We start from the raw sequence: 23,027 nt of genomic DNA on the forward strand, positions 1-23,027 counted from the left end.
CCGGCGCTGGCCGAGCTGAGCGCGACGGAGGGCCCGCGGGTGACGCGGTGCCACGCCGAGGCCGAGCGCCGCTACCTGGCCGTCAAGGAGGAGGTGAAAGGTCGCGCGGCGCTGCTGGACGAGGCCGTGTCGCAGTCCGCTCAGGTAGGCCCCGGCCCGAGGGGGTGCGACCGCTCCACTGCACGAGTGTGCGTTTGGCGACCATCATCAAGTTGGAATGTTTTTGCCTGACTTCGTACGTTGCTGCCAGAGGCGGGGTCGCCAATTTTAGGGGGGGGGGAAACTCAACTCAACTTGACTTTGACTTGGACTTGAAAGGGCCAAAAAGTTCAAGCTCGGGTGGAGAATTTTCCAAAAACACACTTGAAATTGAAAGAGTGGAAAAGTGTGTCATGGTCCAATGAAACCAAAGTTGAACTTTTGGCCAACATTACGCAACACCAAACTGCTCATCACCACTTGCAGCAGTTTTTCTTCCGCGGGGCCTTCGTCAAGGTGGAAGGAATTCGCAACAGTCGGGAATCGCAGTCAGTGTCGAGCGAAACCTTCCGGCTTTTTGTTTTGCTAGAGAGAAGGGAGTATCAGGAAAGGCCTACTAGAACAGCTGAGCTACTTGAAATGGTGGCTTCCTTTTAACATGAGTTGGAACGCAGCCACATCACATCCCCAGTCGCTAACTCACTCATTTTGTAAGAGGAACCCAAAATAAAACCAAATAAATGAACTTTATTTGCGCTTGATCACAGGCACAGTATCTCACCTTTTTTTTTTTTTTTTTTTTTCTCCTTTCACAAAAAGCTAGCGATCGAAGAGGGGTGTGTAAACTTTTGATCGGCGCTTGTGAACACACGTGACCGGCTCCCGCCTCTGGCTGCCGCTGGCCATTATCGCACTGTGACGGCATGTGTCAGATTGAACCGGTTGTGTTGTTTCTCCACCCCGCGTCCGTCCGTCCGTCCGTCCGCCCACCTCCGCTGTGTCTTAACCTCCTTGTCCGTCCTTTAACCGTGTGTCTCCACCACGCCTTTTTTGTTGTGTGTTGTCGCCACATGTCACCACCATCGCCGCCTCCACTTTCTCCACGGTCCACCGCTCGCCGCCGTCGTCAGCTGGTGGAGGTAAGACGGACCGCTTCCTTCGCGCACGCCTCCTCCTGCACACTTTTCGTAGTTGATCTTTCAAAAGTATTTCATTCTTGACCTGAGCACTCTTTACAGAACGGATCCCGTACACTTTGTGTGTTTTAGTTTTACAATAGCGCTGAGCTCCTCCTTCACATTGAATGGACTGGACCCATTCAGGGAGTCAAATGTAACTTCAATTCAATTTAGGGATGGGAAAATAAAGGCTGCGCTTCAGTTGAAGAGGGAGCAAATATGACAGCATTTTATTGCGCTGTTTAAACACAAAAGGTGCAAAAAGTCAATGTTCAACCTAGGGATGCTTTTTGTTGAAAAACTGCTTTGAAAAGGGAACGCAACGCCCACCAAAGTCTTTCTCGCAAGGAAAATCAACATTTTGAAACGTAACCGCTCTGTTGAAACGAGTAAAAAGAAGAAAAAAAGCATCTCCAAAACAATTTTTCAGGGAATTTAAAAAACACAGTCATTCAACTTGGTATCGTTAAAGTTCTCCAGCTATTAGCACTTTTGCTGGGTTAATAATTGTAAAAATAATAGACCCACGTGGAGAGACTGACCGATAGTATCGATTTGTTTTGCACATTCGATTTGTGTTACAATACGCTCACAAAAGAACTATTCATATTCCTTTTTTTTTCGTGAATTATTTCGTTCATTTGGGATGTGTTACACCCGACAGCAATTTGAATCATACTTGTCCCAAAGGTCGTTTAGGAATCACTCCCTTTTCTCAAATGTACGGCAGCCCGTTAAGGTCGCAAAAGAGTTGGCCTGAGTGAACAGCGCCCTCTGCCGGTGGCTCTGCTTTGTTTCCAGACCTTGTATCGTCAATGTGTGGATTGACGTGATGGCGTATATCGCACAAATATTCGCCCTCACCTGTGTTCCAATCCGCTCTCGTGGCAGTTCCACGACAAGATGGACCCCCTGCTGGAGACGCTGGAGGCGGCCGCGCAGCGCCTGCGTCAGCCTCCGCCGGCGGCGGCCGAGGTGGACAAGATCCGCGAGCAGCTGGCCGAGCACCGGACGCAGGGCCTGGACCTGGACAAACTGCTGCCCAGCTTCTCTGCCCTCTGCGCCCGAGGAGAGGAACTCATCGGCCGGGCGGCCCGCGACGACCCGGCTGCCCGCGGTGAGCGAGGAAGCCGTCGGCTATGGAAGCAGCGCGCTCGCTTAGGTTGTGTCCACCGGTGAGACGGAATACCGGCTATTGGCGAAGGACGGGGATCGAGCCCTCCTACAAATAGTCAAACTCTGCAAATAATTGAGTCATGGGCGTGTACGTGCCACTAGATGGCACCAAAGCGCTTGCAATGGAGAGGATCATAAAGCATCAACACTGTGCACGTATCAGCAACTCATGTCGCATGAATGACTGTGTTCTGTGTGGAATTATTCAACGCACACAAACCACCGTCACATGAGACTCCTCAGTAATATTAGTTAGCGCACTTTAGCCTAAATAAGACACGAGCACGAACAAAATATCCGTCGTCAAGCTTAATTGCAGCTTTCTGCCTGTGAAAGGCTGATGACAGATGCCGATTGCGAACCTTGAATAAGTGAGCTTTCCCCCCTTGACCGCTCCAGCCGTCCACTCCCGCTTGCTACGTCTGCGCTCGCTGTGGGACGAGATCCGCCAGCGGGCCGAGGAGCGCGAGAGCAAACTCAACGACGTGCTGGACCTGGCCGGCAAGTTCTGGGCGGACGTGGCGGCGCTGCTGAGCACGCTGCGCGACTCGCAGGACATCGTCAAGGAGCTGGAGGACCCCGGCGTGGACCCCTCGCTCATCAAGCAGCAGATCGAGGCCGCCGAGGTAGCACGATGTGTAGTGGGCGCCCCTTGACGCCACAGGCGCTCTCGTTACGTAGAAAAAAGGCACGATTTGAATTTTGCGTCCGGCACAAAAGAAACGAGCCGAAACATTGACCGCTGTTGTTGCGGTCCAGGCCATCAAGGCGGAGACAGACGGTCTGAGGGAGGAGCTGGAGTTTGTCAGGACCCTCGGGGCAGACCTCATCTTCGCCTGCGGAGAAACCGAGAAACCCGAAGTCAAGAAGACCATCGACGAGGTGACGAACGAGCACTTTGTTCCGCCGGAAAATTCGAGGAGATTTGGACTTTGGATCGTTTGAGCCTTTTCCCCTAAATCAAATCAACAACAATCCAAAATCAACATTTTTTGGGGAGTAGTGCTGTCAGATGAGTTTGTTCTGTTCTGTTTTGTTTTGCGACTCCTCAGATGAACGGTGCCTGGGAAGGCCTGAACCGGACGTGGAGGGAGCGCATGGAGAGGCTGGACGAGGCCATGAGCGCCTCCGTGCAGTACCAGGACGCGCTGCAGGTGCCTGCAAACACTCCCGTGACGACGGCGCTCCGTTTCCCATCGAAAGTTTCCTTTTTTTCGTCCATTTACGATTGTCGCGCGCGCTTTGCAGTCCATGTTCGACTACCTGGACAACGCGGTCATCAAGCTGTGCGAAATGCTGACGGTGGGCACCGACCTGGGCACGGTCAAACAGCAGATTGAAGAGCTCAAGGTTGGCATTTTATTTCAGGGAAACCGCTGAAATATTCCATCAGAACTACTCATTATTCATCTACTCCACGAATACTTCTTTGTCAATTGCTGTGCTTATCTAATCCTATTGTGATTTGTACTCGACATAATAATAATAATAATAATAATGGCCACTATATGAAGAGTTGAAATGCCAAAGCACACATCTCCATTTTTGTGAATTGAGTACCCATCAATGTTTTTATTTTTCTGGTTTTCAGGTTAAATCTCATCATCTTTATTAATTAATATGTATTAAGCAATGAAGAGGCTAAAAAAAAATCTAATTTAATTGCAAAATCAGTCATCTCCAAGAAAATAATTGAGTTAAAAACACAGCAAGTTGAAATTTTTCACGATTGAAAACTGTCAATAAATAAATGAATACAATTCCATTCATCATGTAATGTTCAAATATTTGGTCGTAGCAAATGGTTAGATTCGTCAATGTAATAATAATCTGTATACGATGTCATAACGATGACATTGTTGCCGCCTTTCCGTGGAGCAGCAGTACAAAGTGGACGTGTACCAGCAGCAGATCGACATGGAGAAGCTCTGCCACCAGGGGGAGCTGCTGCTGAAGAAGGTGTCGGACCAGACGGACCGGGACATGATCCAGGAGCCGCTGACCGAACTGCGCCACCTGTGGGACAACCTGGGCGACAAGATCACGCAGAGACAGGTACGCCGCCGCCGACGCCGATCGTTCGGCGTTGGCCGCCGAGGAGACTTCCGGCCCTCAGCATCTTGCGTTTCCTGCTCCGCCGCAGCACAAGCTGGAGGCGGCGCTGCTGGCCCTGGGTCAGTTCCAGCACGCCCTGTCTGAGCTGCAGGCCTGGCTGAGCCACACGTACGCCACCCTGGACACGCAGCGGCCCATCAGCTCCGACCCCAAGGCCATCGAGATTGAGCTGGCCAAGCACCACGTACGTTCAAAGCGTGTCCCGGCTGATGTGCACTTCTCCCACTGACAGCACGGCTGCAAACAGGCATTGGGTAGCCATTGTCCACATAGCGACTTTTCGGAAAACCATTTTGCAAGCCAACTCCGCATTCTCATTCGCCGACACCCGCGTCACTCAACGGGCCGGGGCCCCGCCTTTTAAAGGCGTACATACTCTTGTCACAAATACTACAGTAGAACGTGAGGATGGAAATAATTCCTGCAAAATGTATATTTCTCCAATTACGCCATTAATAGTTGGGAGAATCGCTAGATGACTCCATTTGAAAAAGAGTTGATAGCAGCAGCAGCAGCATTTGTTTATGAGCTTGGGTTTGATTCAAAGAACATTCTAACAGGAAGTACATACTTTCACATTATCTGTGGGGGAAAAAACAACTATTTCTTTTCTTTCTGTGAAAGTTGATGCAAGTTAACTCGGGGGGGAATCCTGGAGGGAAAAAATCAAAATAGTTCATGAAAATATTGTTTTGTATCAACAGAAATAGGAAAGGGAAAAAACTGAAACCAAAACTTGTTTTGGATAATGTCACTGTGAAGGGAGAGAAAATGGATTTTTGTGAAAGAAAGCCAGCGTTTTATTCGAAGGCCGTACGGCCCCCAGCCCTACTTTCAAATTGAGTTCATTGAGTTCTGTTTTGAGGCTGACGTCGGGAGTCCGCGGTTGCAGGTTTTGCGCAACGACGTGCTGTCCCATCACGCCACGGTGGAGGCGGTCAACGCGGCGGCCGCCGAGCTCCTGGAGTCGTCCCCCGGAGACGAGGCCGGCCACCTGAGGGAGCAGCTGGACCGGCTCAACCGCAGCTGGCAGAACCTTCTGCTGAAGACGCAGGAGAGGCAGAAGCTGCTCGAAGCCGCCTTGCAGCAGGTAACGTGGACGCACAACAACCACAACTCAACGACAACCTTTTGGGCTATTTTTTGATTTTGCTTGTAGGCGGAGGGCTTCCACGGCGAGCTGGAGGAGTTCCTCCAGTGGATGAGGCGCACGGAGAGCCAGCTGTCCGCAGCCAAACCCACCGGGGGCCTCCCCGAGACCGCCAAGGAGCAGCTGGAGCAGCACATGGTGACTAAGCAACATTCACGCCATCATGTAACCAAGGACCTTTCAATCTTCTGGGGTCCTTGTTTGGGATGAGTTTTTCAATGACCCCTCCCACTCATCTCATCTCTACTACCCATAAATGAATGAATATGAATAAAAACGTTGCCCGGCTATGCCAAACGTTAGTAAAACACCTAATACGGGGAGGATCATAAAGCACCAACGCCATGCGTGTAGCATGCACACGATCATGAATCCACGTGACATAAACGGCCGTGTTCGGTTGGTAAATGGTTCAACACGAGCCTCCTTCACGTGAGGCTCGTCAATAGTGTCGGCTCGCCTAAATCACAAAGGGAAGACGTAAAAACACAGCACCAAAGCGTCCCGCTCACCTTCTGGACCCGTCGTCGCCAGGAGCTCCAAGCCCAGCTGAGCCAGCGGGCCGATCAGTACCACCGGCTGCTGGACGCCGGAGAGTCCTTGCTTCTGGCTCGCGGCGGAGAGGACGCGGGACCGGGAACCACGCAGACCCAGCAGACCCTGGCCGTGCTGCAGAACAAGTGGGCCGGCCTTAACGCCAAGATGGACGATCGGCGGGTGAGAGAGTTTGTCTTCGCCGTGCGTCGGTTCACGCGCGTCTGACTCTCCGCCGTGGACCGCAGGCCAAACTGGACGAGGCGCTCGCCCTGGCGAGCGGGTTCCAGACTTGCCTGCAGGACACCATCAACTGGCTGACCCAGGCCGAGCAGACCCTCAACACGGCGCAGCCCCCCAGCCTCCTCCTGGACACGGTCCTCTTCCAGATCGACGAGCACAAGGTGGGTCGCGCGGCGCCGCAAACGGGCTCTGTCCTTTCACGTTCGTTAATGATTCTGCGCCCGAAGCGAAAGTCGTGCGTTTCAACTGTCGTCTTCGAAATGTGCCGCGCCACGCGAACGCGTTGCGTGTTCAGGTTTTCGTCAACGAGGTGAACACGCACCGCGAGCAGGTTCTGGCCCTGGAGAAGTCCGGCTCCCAGCTGCGCTTCGCCAGCCTGAAGCAGGACGTGGTCCTCATCAAGAACCTGCTGCTGAGCGTCCAGGCCCGCTGGGACAAGCTGGTCCAGAGGTCTCTGGACCGCGGCCGGCACCTGGACGAGGCTCGCAAGCGGGCCAAGCAGGTACCCAAACGTTTTCCACTTTGAGGGACTTTTATATCGGGGACCATATAGTTGACGACAAACATCCACGATATAAAAAGTCGCTGCGTTCGGAATCATTTGCTCAACGTTATTTTTAAATAGGTGAAAAAATAGTTTCGGATGCCTCAAGATGGGAGCAAAGCACTACTTTTGACTCAATGAAGCGCCTCGATTCATTTCAACGTAGCTCCTTGGCACCGAGATGGCAGTAACGCACTACTTGTGTCAAAATGAACATACTCAAATCACTTTAACATGCAGTCCCCTCACGTGTTCCAATACTTTTGCTGACTTGAAAAGTGGGGGGCTTCAAAGCAAAGGTGCTCTGTTGTTGAAATAGGAGGAAATAATAAAGGCTGTCTCGCATTGCGCTTTTGATGTGGAACCCAAACCTCTTCGGTATCCGACAAAAACGAGGGAATTGACCTTGCCGTTCCAATACTTTTGGAGGGGACTGCAGGTTCCTTGGCACCAAGATGCCACAAAATGGTGGCAAAGAACGACTTTTGTCTCAACGATGCTCCTAAATCCACTTCAGTTTGACTCCTTGGCACCCGGATGCCACGGGAAAGCGATATGAAACCCCTCACCTCACTTGAACACGGTTCCTTACCCACCAAAATCCCATTTGGATTGCTTTGGTTGGCCTGAGCCTAAGACGAGAGGTCACCCCCCCCCGGAAATCTGAAGGCTTAACTGTGCAGGTGTAGTGTGCTAATTTTTTATGTATTTTTTTACAATTTTTAAATGGAAAATATCAATTGAATTGTTTTCATTAAACTTAATAAAAGTCAAATAAAAATCTTTTAAACAACACTTTATTTTACATTTTTTTGAATAATAATAATACGCTGACGCTTTTCAGTTCCATGAGGCCTGGAGGAAGCTGAGCGACTGGCTGGAGGAGGCCGAGAACCGACTGGACTCGGAGCTGGAGATCCCCAACGAGCCGGACAAGATCAAAGTCCAGCTGAGCAAACACAAGGTAAGATGAGAATCCTCCCGGCGCCGAGCTCCGGCGCCTCACGTCCCGCCGGCCTTCGGTCTTGCAGGAGTTCCAGAAGGCGCTGGGCTCCAAGCAGCCGGTCTACGACACCACGGTGAGGTCGGGCCGGGCCATGCGCGACAAAGCTCAGCTGCCGGCCGACGCCCAGAAGCTGGACCACCTGGTGGGCGAAGTCCGCGACAAGTGGGACACCGTCTGCGGGAAGAGCGTGGAGAGGTAAAAGGAGATTTGGGTTCCACCGCGGGGTTGCAAAATACGCTTCGTTCTTTTCGTCTGATCGAGAGTCATTTTGGCTATTTTCTCGACCTCACCTATGAACAATTCATTCGAACGTAATCGTTCTTTTCATAAAACTTCCAACCCCAAACGAGCGCCCGACTTGATGCGCTGTGTCCTCGGCCAGGCAACACAAGCTGGAGGAGGCCCTGCTCTTCTCGGGTCAGTTCGCCGAGGCCCTCCAGGCCCTGGTGGACTGGCTGTACCGTGTGGAGCCGCAGCTGGCTGAAGATTTGCCCGTGCACGGCGACCTGGACCTGGTCTCCAACCTCATGGACTCCCATAAGGTGCCGACGTTGTTCCTTCAAGCGGCGGCAGTCCGAGCTCGAATGGCACCCCGCTGCCTTTAAGTTCCTTTCGTGTCCGTTGAACACCCGGTAATGGCGCCTGCTGTCCGAAATACGCTCCAGGCCTTCCAGAAGGAGATGGGCAAGAGGACGGGCAGCGTTCAGGCCCTGAAGCGCTCGGCCCGAGACCTGATGGAGACGGGTCGCGACGACACGGCGTGGGTCAGAGTTCAGCTGCAGGAGCTGAGCAACCGCTGGGAGACGGTGTGCGCGCTGTCCGTCACCAAGCAGACGCGACTGCAGCAGGCGCTCGAGCGGGTACGGAAAACGCAAGTACACGTCAACATCTGACGTACGGCGGCCCCCCCGCCAATCGGCCATTTTAATTGCATTGGAAAAGAAACCTCAAAATATATAGAGAGATTTTTTTAACCCCAAAATTCTTAAGTGAGCCGGGATAAACCCCCAAAAAAAAAATCTAAAAGAAATTGGAAAAAAAAAAGGTAAATCCGTCTGCATAACATGAACAGAAGCGGAATGTAAACCTCCGATTGAAATAGTGTGCAGGTGATGAAAATGATGTCATCCAAAGTGACACCGAAAGTGGCGTGCTCACTTTGATGATGCCATGTCATTTGCGACGCTTGGAAGGACGCAAGGTTTCCAGAGGGGCACATTCAGATGTTGCGGCACTTTTGAAAATATGCATCAAAATCAAATATACCTTTTTAATAAAAAAAAACCAAAAAACAAATGAAATTGCAACACTCCCGCAGGCGTCTCCGCTGTGACTTTACAGCGAACTGCAACCGTGCTTATGTTGGCCACGAATTGCTTCCTACCGCCAGCCCGCTAATGTACATTCACATCATGGAATAAGCTTATAATCGTGTTTTTCCACCCACATAAAGTGAAATTACTGATCTCGATTTTGCTGCGCGGCAGGCAGAAGAGTTCCGCACGGCGGTGCAGATGCTGCTGGAGTGGCTGTCGGAGGCCGAGCAGAGCCTTCGCTTCCGCGGCGTCCTTCCCGAGGAGGCGGAGACCCTGCAGGCGCTGCTGCACACCCACCGCCAATTCATGGGCACCGTGGAAGAGAAGAGGGCCGAGGTCAACCGGGCGGCGGGCATGGGCGAGGCCATCCTCGCCCTGTGTCACCCCGACTCCATCACCACCATCAAGCACTGGATCACCATCATCCGGGCGCGCTTCGAGGAGGTGAGCCAGAGAAGGTCTTTGTGTCGAGGTGGTCTACAGGTCGTTCGGGGGGGCCGCAGACAGGTAGGGTACTTATTCGGGTAATTATAGGCCGTCTTCGGTTTATGATGGTACCGACTTGGGACATTACGAGGTTACAGACGGCGTAAGAGTACGTCTCCACGCGGCACAAGAAGGCATGCTCAGTTAGCGCTCGAGTTACTGTTTTTCATTGGATTGTTTTATATCTATGGCTGAGAAATGTTTGTCATCAAATATTTCCTGTAATTATTACTTCATTCTTGTGTTTTGTTGAAATTGGTAACTGTGTTTCAGACCAAATGGCTATAACCTGTGGTGTTCCCCAGGGCTCGATCCTGGGACATCTATTGTTCAACCTGCACATGCTCTCGTTTTTTAATTCATGTGGCATTTAGGGGTGGGGACACATGCTATTTCGGTTTGATTTAAGATTGTGGGGTCCTTGATCAAATTCCTCCTGTGTAAAGAAAAAAAAAGGTTTGAGTTTAACAACGCGCTCGCGCGTGTGCATGCGACGTAGGTGTTGACGTGGGCCAAACAGCACGAGCAGCGTCTGGAGGCGGCGCTGACCGAGGTTCTGAACAACGCCAACCTGCTGGAGGAGCTGCTGTCGTGGCTCCGGTGGGCCGAGACCACCCTGGTGCAGAGAGACACTGAGCCCCTCCCTCAGGACATCCCCCAAGTCAAGGGACTCATCACGGAACACCAGGTCATCACAAAGCCCCACCGCTATCCTGATCATCAAATGCTATAGGAGTGATTCCCAAAGTGTGGTCACTGAATTAAGTGTTCAAAGTCTGCAGAATGTTACATTGGCTTCCAGTTGTACCTTAGGTTCAATGCGTTATATTTAATGAAACAATTCTAATTATGATTGATCTGAAATTTGGAGTGACTGTAAATAAGGAAATGTAGTCAAATATACGTGCCTAATTCTGATCAATGTACAGCCATCCTATGTGTGATTCATATTGGAGTCAATCCAAATGTTGTCCGTGTGTCAGATGTTCATGGAGGAGATGACGAGGAAGCAGCCGGACGTGGACAAAGTCACCAAAAGTTACAAAAGGAAACCCGCGGAGGCGCCCAGCAGCCTGGCAGAGAGGAGAGGAGGCCGTGAGTCGCTGGCCGATGCCACTTTTTTTCGCACGCTCGATTGACGAGTGTTCCGATATTTTCGATCGTCTTTAGGACGACACCAGCAGCAACAGCCGCAGCTTCATCATCATCATCAGCAGCAGCAGGCCTCGGTGCAGGTGCCAGAGACAAACCCGCGACTCAACCAACTGTGTGCCCGCTGGCAGCAAGTTTGGCTTCTGGCACTGGACCGCCAGCGAAAACTCAACGACGCTCTGGACAGGCTGGAGGAGGTATGTGCCCGCCCGCCCAAGATCTCCTTGCCCTTCTCCACCCGCGGCGTAAAAAATGGGCGTCACATAGTTGTCTTTTCTTCACTGCCGCTGTTACGTGCGCTTGTTCCAGCTGAAAGAGTTCGCCAACTTCGACTTTGACGTGTGGCGTAAGAAGTACATGCGCTGGATGAACCACAAGAAGTCGCGCGTCATGGACTTCTTCCGGCGCATCGACAAGGATCAGGACGGGAAAATCACGCGGCAGGAGTTCATCGACGGCATCCTGGCGTCCAGTGCGTCCATCGCACGCGCACACACATGCTCCGTTGACTTTATTGCGCATCAACAGTACAGTCCTAGGCAGTACACGGACATGAAAAACACTGCCCCCAGTTTTTATTTCACCTCTAAATATATTTATGTTGTGTCCTTTCTATCCTATTTATTCATATGTAGATTCTTCCACGTTTTATTTCCCTCTCCAGAGTTCCCCACCAGCAAGCTGGAGATGACGGCGGTGGCGGACATCTTCGACCGAGACGGCGACGGCTACATCGACTACTACGAGTTTGTGGCCGCCCTGCACCCCAACAAGGACGCCTACAGACCCACCACGGACGCCGACAAGATCGAGGACGAGGTGAGCGAGCGTGCGTGCGCGCCGTCCGGCTCATCATCGACGCGTTTGGAATTGTGCGTGGACGCCGCATCTAGCACGTACACCATCGCGTTCCATAAATGAGCGTGTTGACTGGTTAAATGATTCGATAGGAACGAAGCACCTCGTCAATGCGGGAGTGTAAATAAAGGTTTTCCTCTGGCGATGTCGTGCAGGTGACTCGGCAGGTGGCGCAGTGCAAGTGTGCCAAAAGGTTCCAGGTGGAGCAGATAGGGGAGAACAAATACCGGGTAAGGCCAGCCCACTTTTTACTTCTCATGTTGGATGCGCACAAATGTTTACTTTGCACTTTTAAACAAGCGTCGTCCGCCATTGCAGACTTCGGGAATAATACCACATTTGTGGTTTTTCCGTTAACAAGCTAACTTCATTGCGTTGATCAAGTGTGCGTCTCACCTTCATGCTCTCGTCTCTCACGGCGTTCCAGCAGAGAATTATGATATATACAGTGGACCCCCGCTCGTGGCGAGGGGGGATACAGGCCGGGCCGGGCCGGGCCGCCAAGAGCAAAAATCTGCAGATACTTGATGGCCATCAAAATTGCATTGGAATTCCCCCCCCCCCCCCCCCCCCCCCAAAATAAATATTGAATAAGTGGGAATAAACCACCAATAGGTATTTTTGGGTTGGTTCCCCCCCCCAAAAAAAGGGAGGGGGGGAACATGTTTTAAAAATGGGTATAAAAAGCAAAACATTTTGATTTCATCCGCAAATATGCGGGGGTCCACTGGTGATTAAACGTGCGCCTCGCGCTCTCACGTCATGTTTTCATCTTGTTGTATGAGATGAGCTCAAACGTGCGCCTCGCGCTCTCACGTCATGTTTTCATCTTGTTGTATGAGATGAGCTCAAACGTGCGCCTCGCGCTCTCACGTCATGTTTTCATCTTGTTGTATGAGATGAGCTCAAACGTGCGCCTCGCGCTCTCACGTCCCGCAGTTGTCACATCGTGCTTGTCTGCTCATGTGTGTGAATCTCCAGGAGCACATTTTCTGGAGCGCAGTGGCGCCTCGACTCACGAGCCGTTTAGCCGTACGACGACATTCGCAGGCAAATATTCTTTATCGTCTGCCCAAAAACGCCAAATATTACCGCAGTTTACCGAGCAGCCGTGACCGTCTTCTGCGACTCGGCCGCCGAGGGGCAGCATCACGCGCTCGGATGTAAACTGTTTCATTCTTTGCATTTGATTTCAAGATGTCATTTCTTTTTATAAAGTACGATCCTGTTTAGTGCTATTTTTCTCATTAAAAAGCAAGTTGCGGTTGATTTTGTTATTGTTTCGTGAGGGGCTTAAACGGATGAACGGCATTTGCATTCGTTTCAATGGGGAAAGATGATTTGCCATACAAGCGTGGTCGCGAACACATTGAACTCGTAAGTCAAGGCGTCACTGTACACGAAAAGTCTTCACAGGCTTTCTGTTGTTCAGTTGTTTGGATCGTCATCTTTCTTTGTTTGTCTTTTGTGTTTGTGTGCGCCGCCTGTGCCGGATTTTTTGTAGTTCTTCCTCGGAAACCAGGTAACGTCACGTCGCGTCGCGTCTCGTGCTGTCGTCGGACGCCTGAATTTTGCTTCCTCGCAATCGCAATCTCGCCATCCCAGTCGTTGGCCAAGCATATTCAAACTCACGAGGAATCTGTCTCGGGTAGCTGGAGTCACTCTACAGTAGTATTAGCGCAACGGAAAACAAAGACACTCTAAATGGGATTGTTTTCAATTGGCAAAAGCAGCGACAGATAATCAGGAAAAGAATCCATTCTCGTGGGAAGCAGGTTTCAGCGTCCTTGTGTTGCGAGTGATCATCCCCTCGAGTGTTTTCTGTGCTTTGGACTGACGCTGGTGAAGAAATCGGGCTGCCGAAGCCAAGAACTTTCTTCTTCTTCTTCTTCTTCTGTGGTGGGCTCCCTGCACTAAAACCGGCTTCCCTAAAGTCTGGTGTGTGTGTGTGTGTGTGCGTGTATTTTCTTATTTCAAATTGTAAAAACAATTGCACCTTACAAGATATCACACTGATTGTAAGTATTTTGTTAATTTAAAAAAAAAAATCAAATTTGTCACATTTTTATTTGAAATTGTAAATACATTTCAATGCTAAACGATACCATACTTATTTTAAATATTTTGGGCATGCAAAAAAAAGAAAAAATCAACAATTTCAACTATTTTTAAGATATAAACAGTACAAACAATTTCAAATAAAATATTTTTATTTGGAACTATCCATCCATTAGAAGGTTACACGATATCACACTTATTTTAAGTTTTATTCATGTAGAAAAATGTTCAAATTAAAAAATTGGAAATACATTTCAAAAATTGGAAATACATTTCAATTTTACGAGACATCACACTTTCTTTATTAAATGTAAAAAAAAAGTTTCAAATATGTTAATGTTTTATTTAAAATTGTAAATACAATGGCATGTTACACAATGTCGTACTTATTTTAAATATGCTTCGGGTTAATGAAATATTGACCCAATTTTTCATTCAATATATCACACTGCTTTTGTTTAGGTGTAAAAAGTGTAATTATAATATCATTAATTTGTGGCATTTATGTGAAATGATAAATTCATTACAATTGGACACCATTATTCACATTATTCTTAATAAAATAGGAACATTTGTCACCTGATTGAATTTTATTTATTTCTTCTTTTCAATTTTAAATTGTAAATACATTTCAATGTTACAAGACAGCAATGTCTTCATTTCAATGTTTGAATGTAAAAAAAAACAGTTTCATTATTTCAAAGTGCACAAAAGATCACGCGAATGTTTGGATTCCAAAAATGTTATTCCAAAAATTCCAATAAGAACTTTTAACCTTTTCTCCCGCAGCTACGCTTTAGGCTTTCTACATATACATATACATATACATATATGTACGTATGTATGTTTGACTGCCGCGTATAATGAATCCAAATTTGTTGGCATGTTTTATGAGCACAAGGTCAAGCGTTGCCCCCTCCCCCTTGAAACTTGGCCCTCAGTGGAAAAGGCCCAGGTTGAAAATTGACATTTGTGATTTGTGACGACGCGCTGGCTTCCAACGGGCGATTGTGGCTGCAAGTTGTCTTCCGGCGCATGTTTGCCCGCATGGCTGCTCGCTTTGCTGTTGTGCGAACAATTGAACGGCCCCCTGGTCCTGACGCCTCCTCTTCCTCGGCGCAGTTCGGCGACTCGCAGCAGCTGCGTCTGGTGCGCATCTTGCGCAGCACTGTCATGGTGCGGGTGGGCGGCGGCTGGATGGCTCTGGACGAGTTCCTGGTCAAGAACGATCCGTGTCGAGGTGAGTCCCCCCCAAAAGAAACAAATCCACGATCGTCGGGAACCGCCCCGAAATTGGCGACGCCGCAAAAACAGCTGTCAGTCCATTTTAGTTGTTTCTGCCAAGCAAAAAATAAGGGCAAAAAAAGCACTCGACGCTAATTGTATAACGAGGACAAGTAAACAACGATGACTTCATTCGTTCCAGGTCCTGTCAGAATACGATGCATCATTTGCTTCCAGTCGAATGCGAAAATCTTAATTTCATTGGAATTTGGGAATTGATTGGAATAGCGAATACCTTCTTCCTTGCCCAAATATATATATATATATATATATATATGTCACTTTTTTTTAATATCAAAAACTGTAACTACTGTAATGAGATGTTTGTGCGTCACGATGATCGTTGACGTCCAACCCATTGAACGCTTTTGGGCGGCCTACAAACTTGGCTCAGTTGCACACGCGGGCCAACGGGCCAAAATACTGCGAGGAGTCAGACGCTTTCAATGAAACATCTGCCAGCTTCTGACTTTGAAGAAAGTCATAGAGTCTATGCAAAGATCTGTTTTCAACTGTCTATAAGTAGACAGCATGCACACAAAATTACCAGATTTGCCATTTTCCAAAGGACAAAAGGTTTGTGATCATGTGGCCGCGAGCCGCCTCCCCTCCTTCATACTTTCCGGTATTTGATGACTAGTCGGTACTGCATGATGCATGCTCCTCCCTCTCTTCCTCCTTTTCTCCCTCCAGTTCAACATCCCGGACTTAAGATCCTTCGCTCCGACTCCAGTAGCTCCATCTCATCCCGTATAGGTTGGACGACTTCTCTCGCTTTTGCGCTCGGGAAGCTCGCGGCCGTTTTTGTTGTTCTTTGTCGGTTTTGCCGGCTGATGTTGCCACGCCTTCGACTCCCGCGTTGCCGTCGGTCGTCGTGCGTCCGTCGCTGTTTTCACATTGTCTCCTGTCTCACGCCAGGCTCTTTCTCCACCCTTCCTCCTCTCTCTCTCTCTCCATCCCTCCATCCGGCCGTCCGTCTTGACGCTCGCTCCGCACGTTCATCCACAGCGCTGTGCATCGGCTGTATACGCAGCATACGTTTACGAGTTGTGTTTGCGCTGCTCGCTCAAAGGCCTCCCAGGTCTTCACGCTTTTAACCTTCACTTCACTTCTTTTACTCTTCAAAATGTTCACTTTTTTTTTTCTTTTAAATGTTTTTGTTGTTGTTTAATACCTCTGCCTGCCTGCCTGCCTGGCAACATGGCCCCTTTCAGGTTTTCAATGCAGTTAAAAAAATAATAATAATAATAATCAAACAACCAAAAACATTGATTGTGTATGTTGAGTTTCTTCCCCCCCCCCCCCAAAAAAGTGTCACTTAGATGCATACAAGCACTGATACACACTCCTCCAACATTCATCGCATAAACACAAGTATCGACACACACAACGATCACATAGACACAAGTACTTCACGTGCTGGTACGCACTCCTTACACAGGCATCACATAAAGACAGAAAGTAAAGTAATAAAAGTGCTCACACATACTCCTTACACAAGCGTCACAAGCACTCCAAGTATGAGTACGCACTCCTCCGCCAAGTTAAGCGCAAGTAAGTAGTGCAACACATTGGTGAGGACACAAAAGCTAAGCTAAGCTGAGCTAAGCTAAGCGCTGCCGCTTCCCTGCTGCATCTTGACCTTCTTCCTGCGCACGTCATTCATTTTCTTCTCACTGCGCTTTTGATTCTCTTGTAAAGCATTGTGATCATCATCATCATCATCATCATCATTCCTATTGCTGGTGAAGGCTCGTTGTCGTCCGCACTTTGTTGAGTCACGGGACGCTGCTCGGCGATAACGTGAAACACAGCAGCCCGTTCGATGCTCAAAACAAACTCGCTCTTTCAAAACGAGCCCACCCGCCCGAGCACGCGCCGTGCTGATAAACAAGCATCCACTGCTGAGGAAGCGCCGGCACGCTCAATTTATTAATAATTTTTCATTGATTGTTCTAACTCTACTACTTGCTTACTATAGCTTATTATAACTTATTTCTTTACTATTTATTATTACTTATTTTTTTACTTTTATCACTATTCATGCACCAGTGCTATCTTTATTTTAATTAATTCTTTTACTATTTAGTATTACAATTTAAATGTCTTCTACTTATTGTTGCAATTATTTTTTTCCAATTGATATCGTTTTTCTATTAGTATTTGTAGTATGATATTTTCTTTTTACTATTATAACAATTATTTATAGTACACTTAATGTTTAATATTTATGATTATTTAATATAGCAACTATTACTCTTAACTATTGTATAGTATTTGTACTCTTTAATAAATATTAGTATTATTTCTACTAATCCTTTGTCACCCTAACAATTGTCTTACCGTTTATTATTTAGTACTTTTTATTGGAGATTATTTTTACTATTTATAATGTCTTTTTTTTTTGTACCGGTATTTGTTATCATTCCTATGATTGATTGTTGGTAAGAGTATTTTATTTGATCCTGTTATATAGTATGACTGCAATCCTTTTTTCTTTTCTTCTCCTATGACTAACGATGTCCTGAGTGCGTGAGGTTGCGGCGTCCTGCGCCGCCCCCTGCAGGCGTGGCGGCACGTTGACGTTTGCGTCTGGTGTTTTGCTTGCGTTGCAGCTCGCGGGCGCACCAACCTGGAGCTCCGCGAGAGGTTCATCCTCCCCGAGGGGACGCCGCAGGGCGTGTGCGCCTTCCGCTCGCGAGGCCGCCGCTCCAAGCCGGGCTCCCGCAACGCCTCGCCCACCCGCTCCTCGTCCTCGGCCTCGCACAGCGGCGCCTCGGCGCCCGCCACGCCCACCGCGTCGGCGTCGTCCAGGGTAAGTCGCGTAACTATTTCGCCGAAGCCGCGGCACGCGCGTTTTACATTTTGCTCCCGACACCCCACCGCATGCCTTTAAGGGGCGTGGCCTAGTCAGTGATGTGACTCCACCTCCGGTTGCCCGTTGCTCCGTGCCCCTCGTTGGCAGTGTTGGCATTTTGTGACGGGCCGCTTGTACCATTTAATATACGGCTGAAAGTTTTCCTTCCGTGTAGCTGCACCTGAAGCGCACTCATAACTCAAATGTCGGCCCGCAAAACAAATTGACACAGCCACGGCTCGTAAGTCAAAAAGGACGAACAGCGGTGAAAACTGTCAAGCGTTCAAATATGCTTTGAACATTTAACATTCATGGTAATTGCACCTTCTGCCATCTATTGGAATTGCAAAGTGACATTTATGCTACGTTACGTTTCATGACGCGCGCTGTTGTGTAAGTGCTAGGTTGTTGGTCGTTAACATCTTTTTTTGGTCTTGTCTTGTTTTTGTCTCGTCGTCGTCGTCGTTAATCTACCTTCACGCTTTTCTTTTTTTCAATTAAAACAAATATCAAACACTCGAAAATGACTCGCTGGCCTCCACGTCCGCACGCCATCTTCCTTCCCTCACGACCTCCTGTTCTATTTCCTTCCTTCCTTCCTTGTTTTTCCCTCGCTATTGTCTTCCTTGCCTCTATTTTCTTTCCTTCATTCTTTTCCCTCGTTATTTGCTTCCTTCCCGACTGCCGTCTTTCCCTCGCTCCTTCCCTCAGTCGTCGCACACTCACTCTCGTGACTACGCCAAGCCGTGGTTGGCACACAGTAAAAGCGCGCCGGCGAACAAGTGTCCGTGCTGCCCGGACGTCGGCGGCGGCGGCGGCGACGACGAGGTAACAACGCACGACGCAACAAGACAACCCGCACCGAAACATGATTTCACCCCAGCCGCCTCCCACTCCTGCTGAACGCCAACGCAACAACAGTTCATTGTTAAAACCTTTTTGGAACAAGTTTGACGATCCATCGTTTGGTTCCATCCCTTGAGAATGAATCGTCAACCATTTTTAATATGTCTGCAGCAGTCCCTCTCAGACAGCTAACGATCCGAAAACCATCCGCTTTGACACTCATTACACATTTGAAATACGCGGAAATGTTTGATTTGTTTATTGTGTGTTTAATGTCTTCATGTGTCTTAACATGACGCGGTAGCCGCAACTGGCCTCCTGGTGTCCTCGCGGAATATTTTCTCTTGACTTCCAGTTCAATAATGTTTATTTTACTATGACCTTTTAACTTCATTATTAGGATTTTTCAGGACGATGTCTCTTGTTTCTTCCTGCAGGGGGCGTCGTCAGGCTCCAAGCTGAAGCGTCCGACCTTCCACTCCAGCCGCGGCTCGCTGACGGGAGAGAACGGCGGGTCGACGCACGCCGGCAAACGGAGCGGTGAGACCTCGGCGCCCGTCCGACGTCACGTGACTTCACGCTTTGGTCACAAATTTTGGGAGCTTTGGACTTGTTGGGCCAAAACCTATGAAACGGTCAACTTGACTTTGATTTGGAATTAATGAGACTGGACTTAGTCAACTCAAGGTCCTACTAGAACACTCGAAGTTTATTTGGGGTTAATCAGAGGCACTCAGTTGCCTGCGCGATGCGGTCGAAGCCGATTGTAGCAGACCGTCGCATCAAAATAAGAGTTGCCCCCCGCACGTCGAGCGCCCCGAATAGCGAGCGTGTTGCCGTTCGATGCTGTCTTTCGTACTTGGCCGGAAAAGCGAGATGACGCGCGTGCGTGAATATTTGAATGGACTCCAGCTGATTCCATTCATTTGAACGTGCCGTTCGCGTACATTTCGACCGCAAGCTTCGCTTTTTTCATCCACATGCACATTATACATTATGAATAAAGTCAAGTATTGCTCTTAAGACAATATTTGACGCTTTATCGAGGCCACTTATTTGGCTTGGGGCAGCACGGAAAAACCCGCACATGTATTTTCAGCGTGAGCTGAATCCCGGCAAAAACAGTCGCCGACCGATCGGGCGCTCGGCGGGCGGCGGCCTTTCAACGCCACCTGTGTCACATTGGGAATTTGGTCCCTCACGCTTTCCTGTCTCCCGGCAGATCCGAAGCGAGCGGGGTCGTCGGCCGGCGCCGCCGCCGCCGGCCGCGCGGGCAGCCGTGCCGGCAGCCGAGCCGGCAGTCGGCGGGGAAGCGACGCGTCCGACGCCTCGGAGCTGCAGGACGCGCGCTCCGTCTGCTCCGACGCCTCCGACACGCCGCGGAGGCCCGGCGGCGCCAAGCCCTCCAAGATCCCCACCATCACCAAGAAGTCACCCAGTCCCAAAACACCCGCGCCCAGCAAAAAATAAGACAAGGAAGCAAAAATGTCCTCCATTTTGGATGCCGTGGTGGTATCCATCTTATGCCAAGAAAAGTGACCCCAAAAATCCTAGGAAAAAAATGTGGGCTTGCAGCAGCACGTGTGGAACTCTCAAGGGGAGGGAGCGCACTTGTGGTTTGCAAAAAAAAATAAAATCCCAAAAATGGGAGCACACCTGAAGGTGCACTTTGTAAGCTTCCTTGCAGTGGCGCAAGAAGTACAAATATGTCGTGTCAAGAAAAGTGACTCCTCCCACTTTGCCTTCCGCCGCCGTCGCCCTTCCCACCAAACACGACGTGCTGCTACAACTACAAAAAAAAAAAAAAAAAAAACATTTTGGCTTGCGGGCCAGCTAATATGCAACATGTGACGCAACATGCGGAACGCTCAGGGGAGGCGGGGTCCGCCGCCCGGATGAGGGTGGGTAACCTCGCCACCGCCGGGACGCCAGCACAGGGGCGGCTGCCGCGGTTCGGCCTCCCGAAAATGGGGACGTACGCTACAAGGTGCACTTCGCGCCTTCCATCCTTGGGGTGGCGCCAGTGAGTCATTTTTCCCTGCGTCGTGTACAAAACACACTATTCCACCGTAATCGAGGCGGGACGACAGCTGTACATCATCCCATGTGACACTCATTTCTCTCGCCGTGTTGTGCTGAAACGCCAGGATGGACATGCGAAAATCTCACTCCTTGCCTCGAAAAGATGGCATTTTTCCACCTTTTTCCCCACGAAGAAAACACGGATTTGGCAATTTTCTGCCGTAACAGAGGCCGGACGTTTTCTTGCATTCTCCCGCCTTTTTCCACACGTTGTGCACTAAACTCCATCGAAGTCAACAAATTCCGCCGACTTGTTCTTTCGCCCCTGTGAGCGTTCTGGGCTCCTTTCTCCCGCCTGTTACGGAAGATAATCATGTTACTTCTTCTTCTTTCTGTTAATTTACAATCCAACTGATTTTTGGTTGTTTATCTTGAAATATAAAAATGTAATATTTAATTTTGTTGTTGGCAGAAGATGCATTGTACACAGGTGTGTTTGCTTAGCGCCCAATCATGTGTGGACTGCATGTTGGTGGGCGGCGACAGTTGCGGATTTTTTCCAGACATTTATAAGAAAAAGACATCTTATGGATTTGTATTTATTTATTGTCTCTCTGTCTCACAAGATGCTGTGTTACCGTGTGAACATGAGCAGGAGCAAAAGGGGCAAGTTGTGTAAAATGAAGCAAAAAAAACATATTATAAACCTTTTTCTTTTGTTTGTTTTTTTGTATTAAAATGATGCTTGCAGGAAAAAAAAATCATTTGTGCACAAAGGATCGATTTTCTGTGGCTCACAAAAATGTTAAATACACCTTTAGTAGAGGTGGATAGTAACGTGCTACATTTACTCAGTTACGTTTATTAGCATTTTAAGCATTTTGGATACATTTTACTTGTCAAAGTAGTTTTAATACTGCATACCTTTTATTTTTACTCGAGTATATGTAAAGAAGAAACGGTTCTTTTACAATGATCTAAATACCGCTCGCTACTTTTATTGATCAATTATAGGCATAGGTATTAACGCTAGATAAACCAGCCCGGCAAATCACGTGCCTCCGCGGCGGCCATGTTGGGAAGGTCGTCGTTACCATTGAAGCCAACGGCACGCTACTCGTCGTGTTTACATTTCGACAAAGAAAAACAACAGCTTTTATGTATTGTAGTATTTGTCTGGCACCGTCTGTCCAAACGTGGAAGTTTCAGCCCACTTCTAACTTGAGAAAACACCTAGCGCTAAGTTGCAGATGTTTTTGGATGTGCATATTATTATAAGTAACTGTAAAACATGCATCTCTTGGGGTACGTGATAATTTCGCTCACACACACAGCAATATCAATTTGCGCATTCACATTGAATTTTTTCATTTTACTGATGTTCATGTTCTGATGTAAAAAAAAAAAAAAAAAAAAAAAAAATCTGAAGTTACCATTTACTCAGTACTTGAGTAGTTATTGCACTGTGTACTTTTTACTTGACTGTTACTTTATGACTTTCGTCTTATTTGAGTACAATATTTGGCTACTCTAGGAATAAAAATCTCTGACTCGTTTTGGACAAACACTTGGGTCGGTCTACTGTAGTTGAATGTTGGTCATGATGGCGGTACTTGGAGGACCAAAGTTTTGTTCTGAGGCGAGGTGCAAAAAGGTTTGCGAACCACTGATGAAAAAACAGATGAGGAGACGCCCGGCCGGCGGTGGCGAGCGGCGGGGAAGCCGGCGTGCTTTCCAACTTGTGTGAATATTTGTGAAGATCACGGCGGCGTTGAGGCCTCGCGTGGTCGTTCGTCTTTGAAGCCCAGCGCGCACAAACAAACTCAACTGCGTAGCAAAGCTTGACTCACTCCTCCCTTGCCCGCACGCACGCACGCACGCAACGTGCGTGTGCCCAATTGATGCCAAATGAGGTTTATGCCGCGTCAGGCAAAATGTGCCACTTTTGAAGGCACGTTGAAGAACAGTGCTCCAGTAAACCAAGTACCGCCAAAAATGTTCCAAATACATGACCGGCATTCAAATAGCAGCACTGGTGTTTGTCAAAAATGAGACGGCAGCGGCATATTTCATATTGGGAACCACTTTAACACTGCGCTTAAGAATAGTGAAATGAAAAAAACTCTACTTAAAGGACATACAGCACATCACATTTCAGTAAAATGTGTAAAAACAAACAATCCTTCAAGATAAAATGCAAATGTTAAATACGACTGAACTGTA

At 48.7% G+C, this 23,027-nt stretch overlaps 1 protein-coding gene across 1 annotated transcript in view; it reads left to right on the forward strand.

Annotated features, from left to right (window-relative positions):
- The window catches only part of LOC133471061 (microtubule-actin cross-linking factor 1-like), a 137,127-nt gene extending 116,709 nt beyond the window's left edge, over window positions 1-20,418 (forward strand). The window contains 31 exon segments of the mRNA XM_061760230.1: window positions 1-144; window positions 2,049-2,274; window positions 2,733-2,959; window positions 3,093-3,215; window positions 3,386-3,487; window positions 3,582-3,683; window positions 4,215-4,388; window positions 4,477-4,632; window positions 5,341-5,538; window positions 5,608-5,736; window positions 6,133-6,315; window positions 6,381-6,536; window positions 6,671-6,877; window positions 7,764-7,883; window positions 7,951-8,120; window positions 8,308-8,467; window positions 8,591-8,785; window positions 9,413-9,685; window positions 10,227-10,415; window positions 10,711-10,822; window positions 10,898-11,076; window positions 11,189-11,351; window positions 11,544-11,698; window positions 11,893-11,967; window positions 13,242-13,259; window positions 14,918-15,035; window positions 15,773-15,835; window positions 17,695-17,894; window positions 18,648-18,764; window positions 19,220-19,322; window positions 20,005-20,418. Of these exon segments, the coding sequence (XP_061616214.1) occupies window positions 1-144; window positions 2,049-2,274; window positions 2,733-2,959; window positions 3,093-3,215; window positions 3,386-3,487; window positions 3,582-3,683; window positions 4,215-4,388; window positions 4,477-4,632; window positions 5,341-5,538; window positions 5,608-5,736; window positions 6,133-6,315; window positions 6,381-6,536; window positions 6,671-6,877; window positions 7,764-7,883; window positions 7,951-8,120; window positions 8,308-8,467; window positions 8,591-8,785; window positions 9,413-9,685; window positions 10,227-10,415; window positions 10,711-10,822; window positions 10,898-11,076; window positions 11,189-11,351; window positions 11,544-11,698; window positions 11,893-11,967; window positions 13,242-13,259; window positions 14,918-15,035; window positions 15,773-15,835; window positions 17,695-17,894; window positions 18,648-18,764; window positions 19,220-19,322; window positions 20,005-20,252 (4,785 nt within the window). The 3' untranslated portion in view covers window positions 20,253-20,418.
- Window positions 20,419-23,027: the final 2,609 nt, after the last annotated feature.

This window comes from Phyllopteryx taeniolatus, chromosome 21, assembly GCF_024500385.1.
Source record: "Phyllopteryx taeniolatus isolate TA_2022b chromosome 21, UOR_Ptae_1.2, whole genome shotgun sequence".
NCBI classification, from domain to species: domain Eukaryota; kingdom Metazoa; phylum Chordata; class Actinopteri; order Syngnathiformes; family Syngnathidae; genus Phyllopteryx; species Phyllopteryx taeniolatus.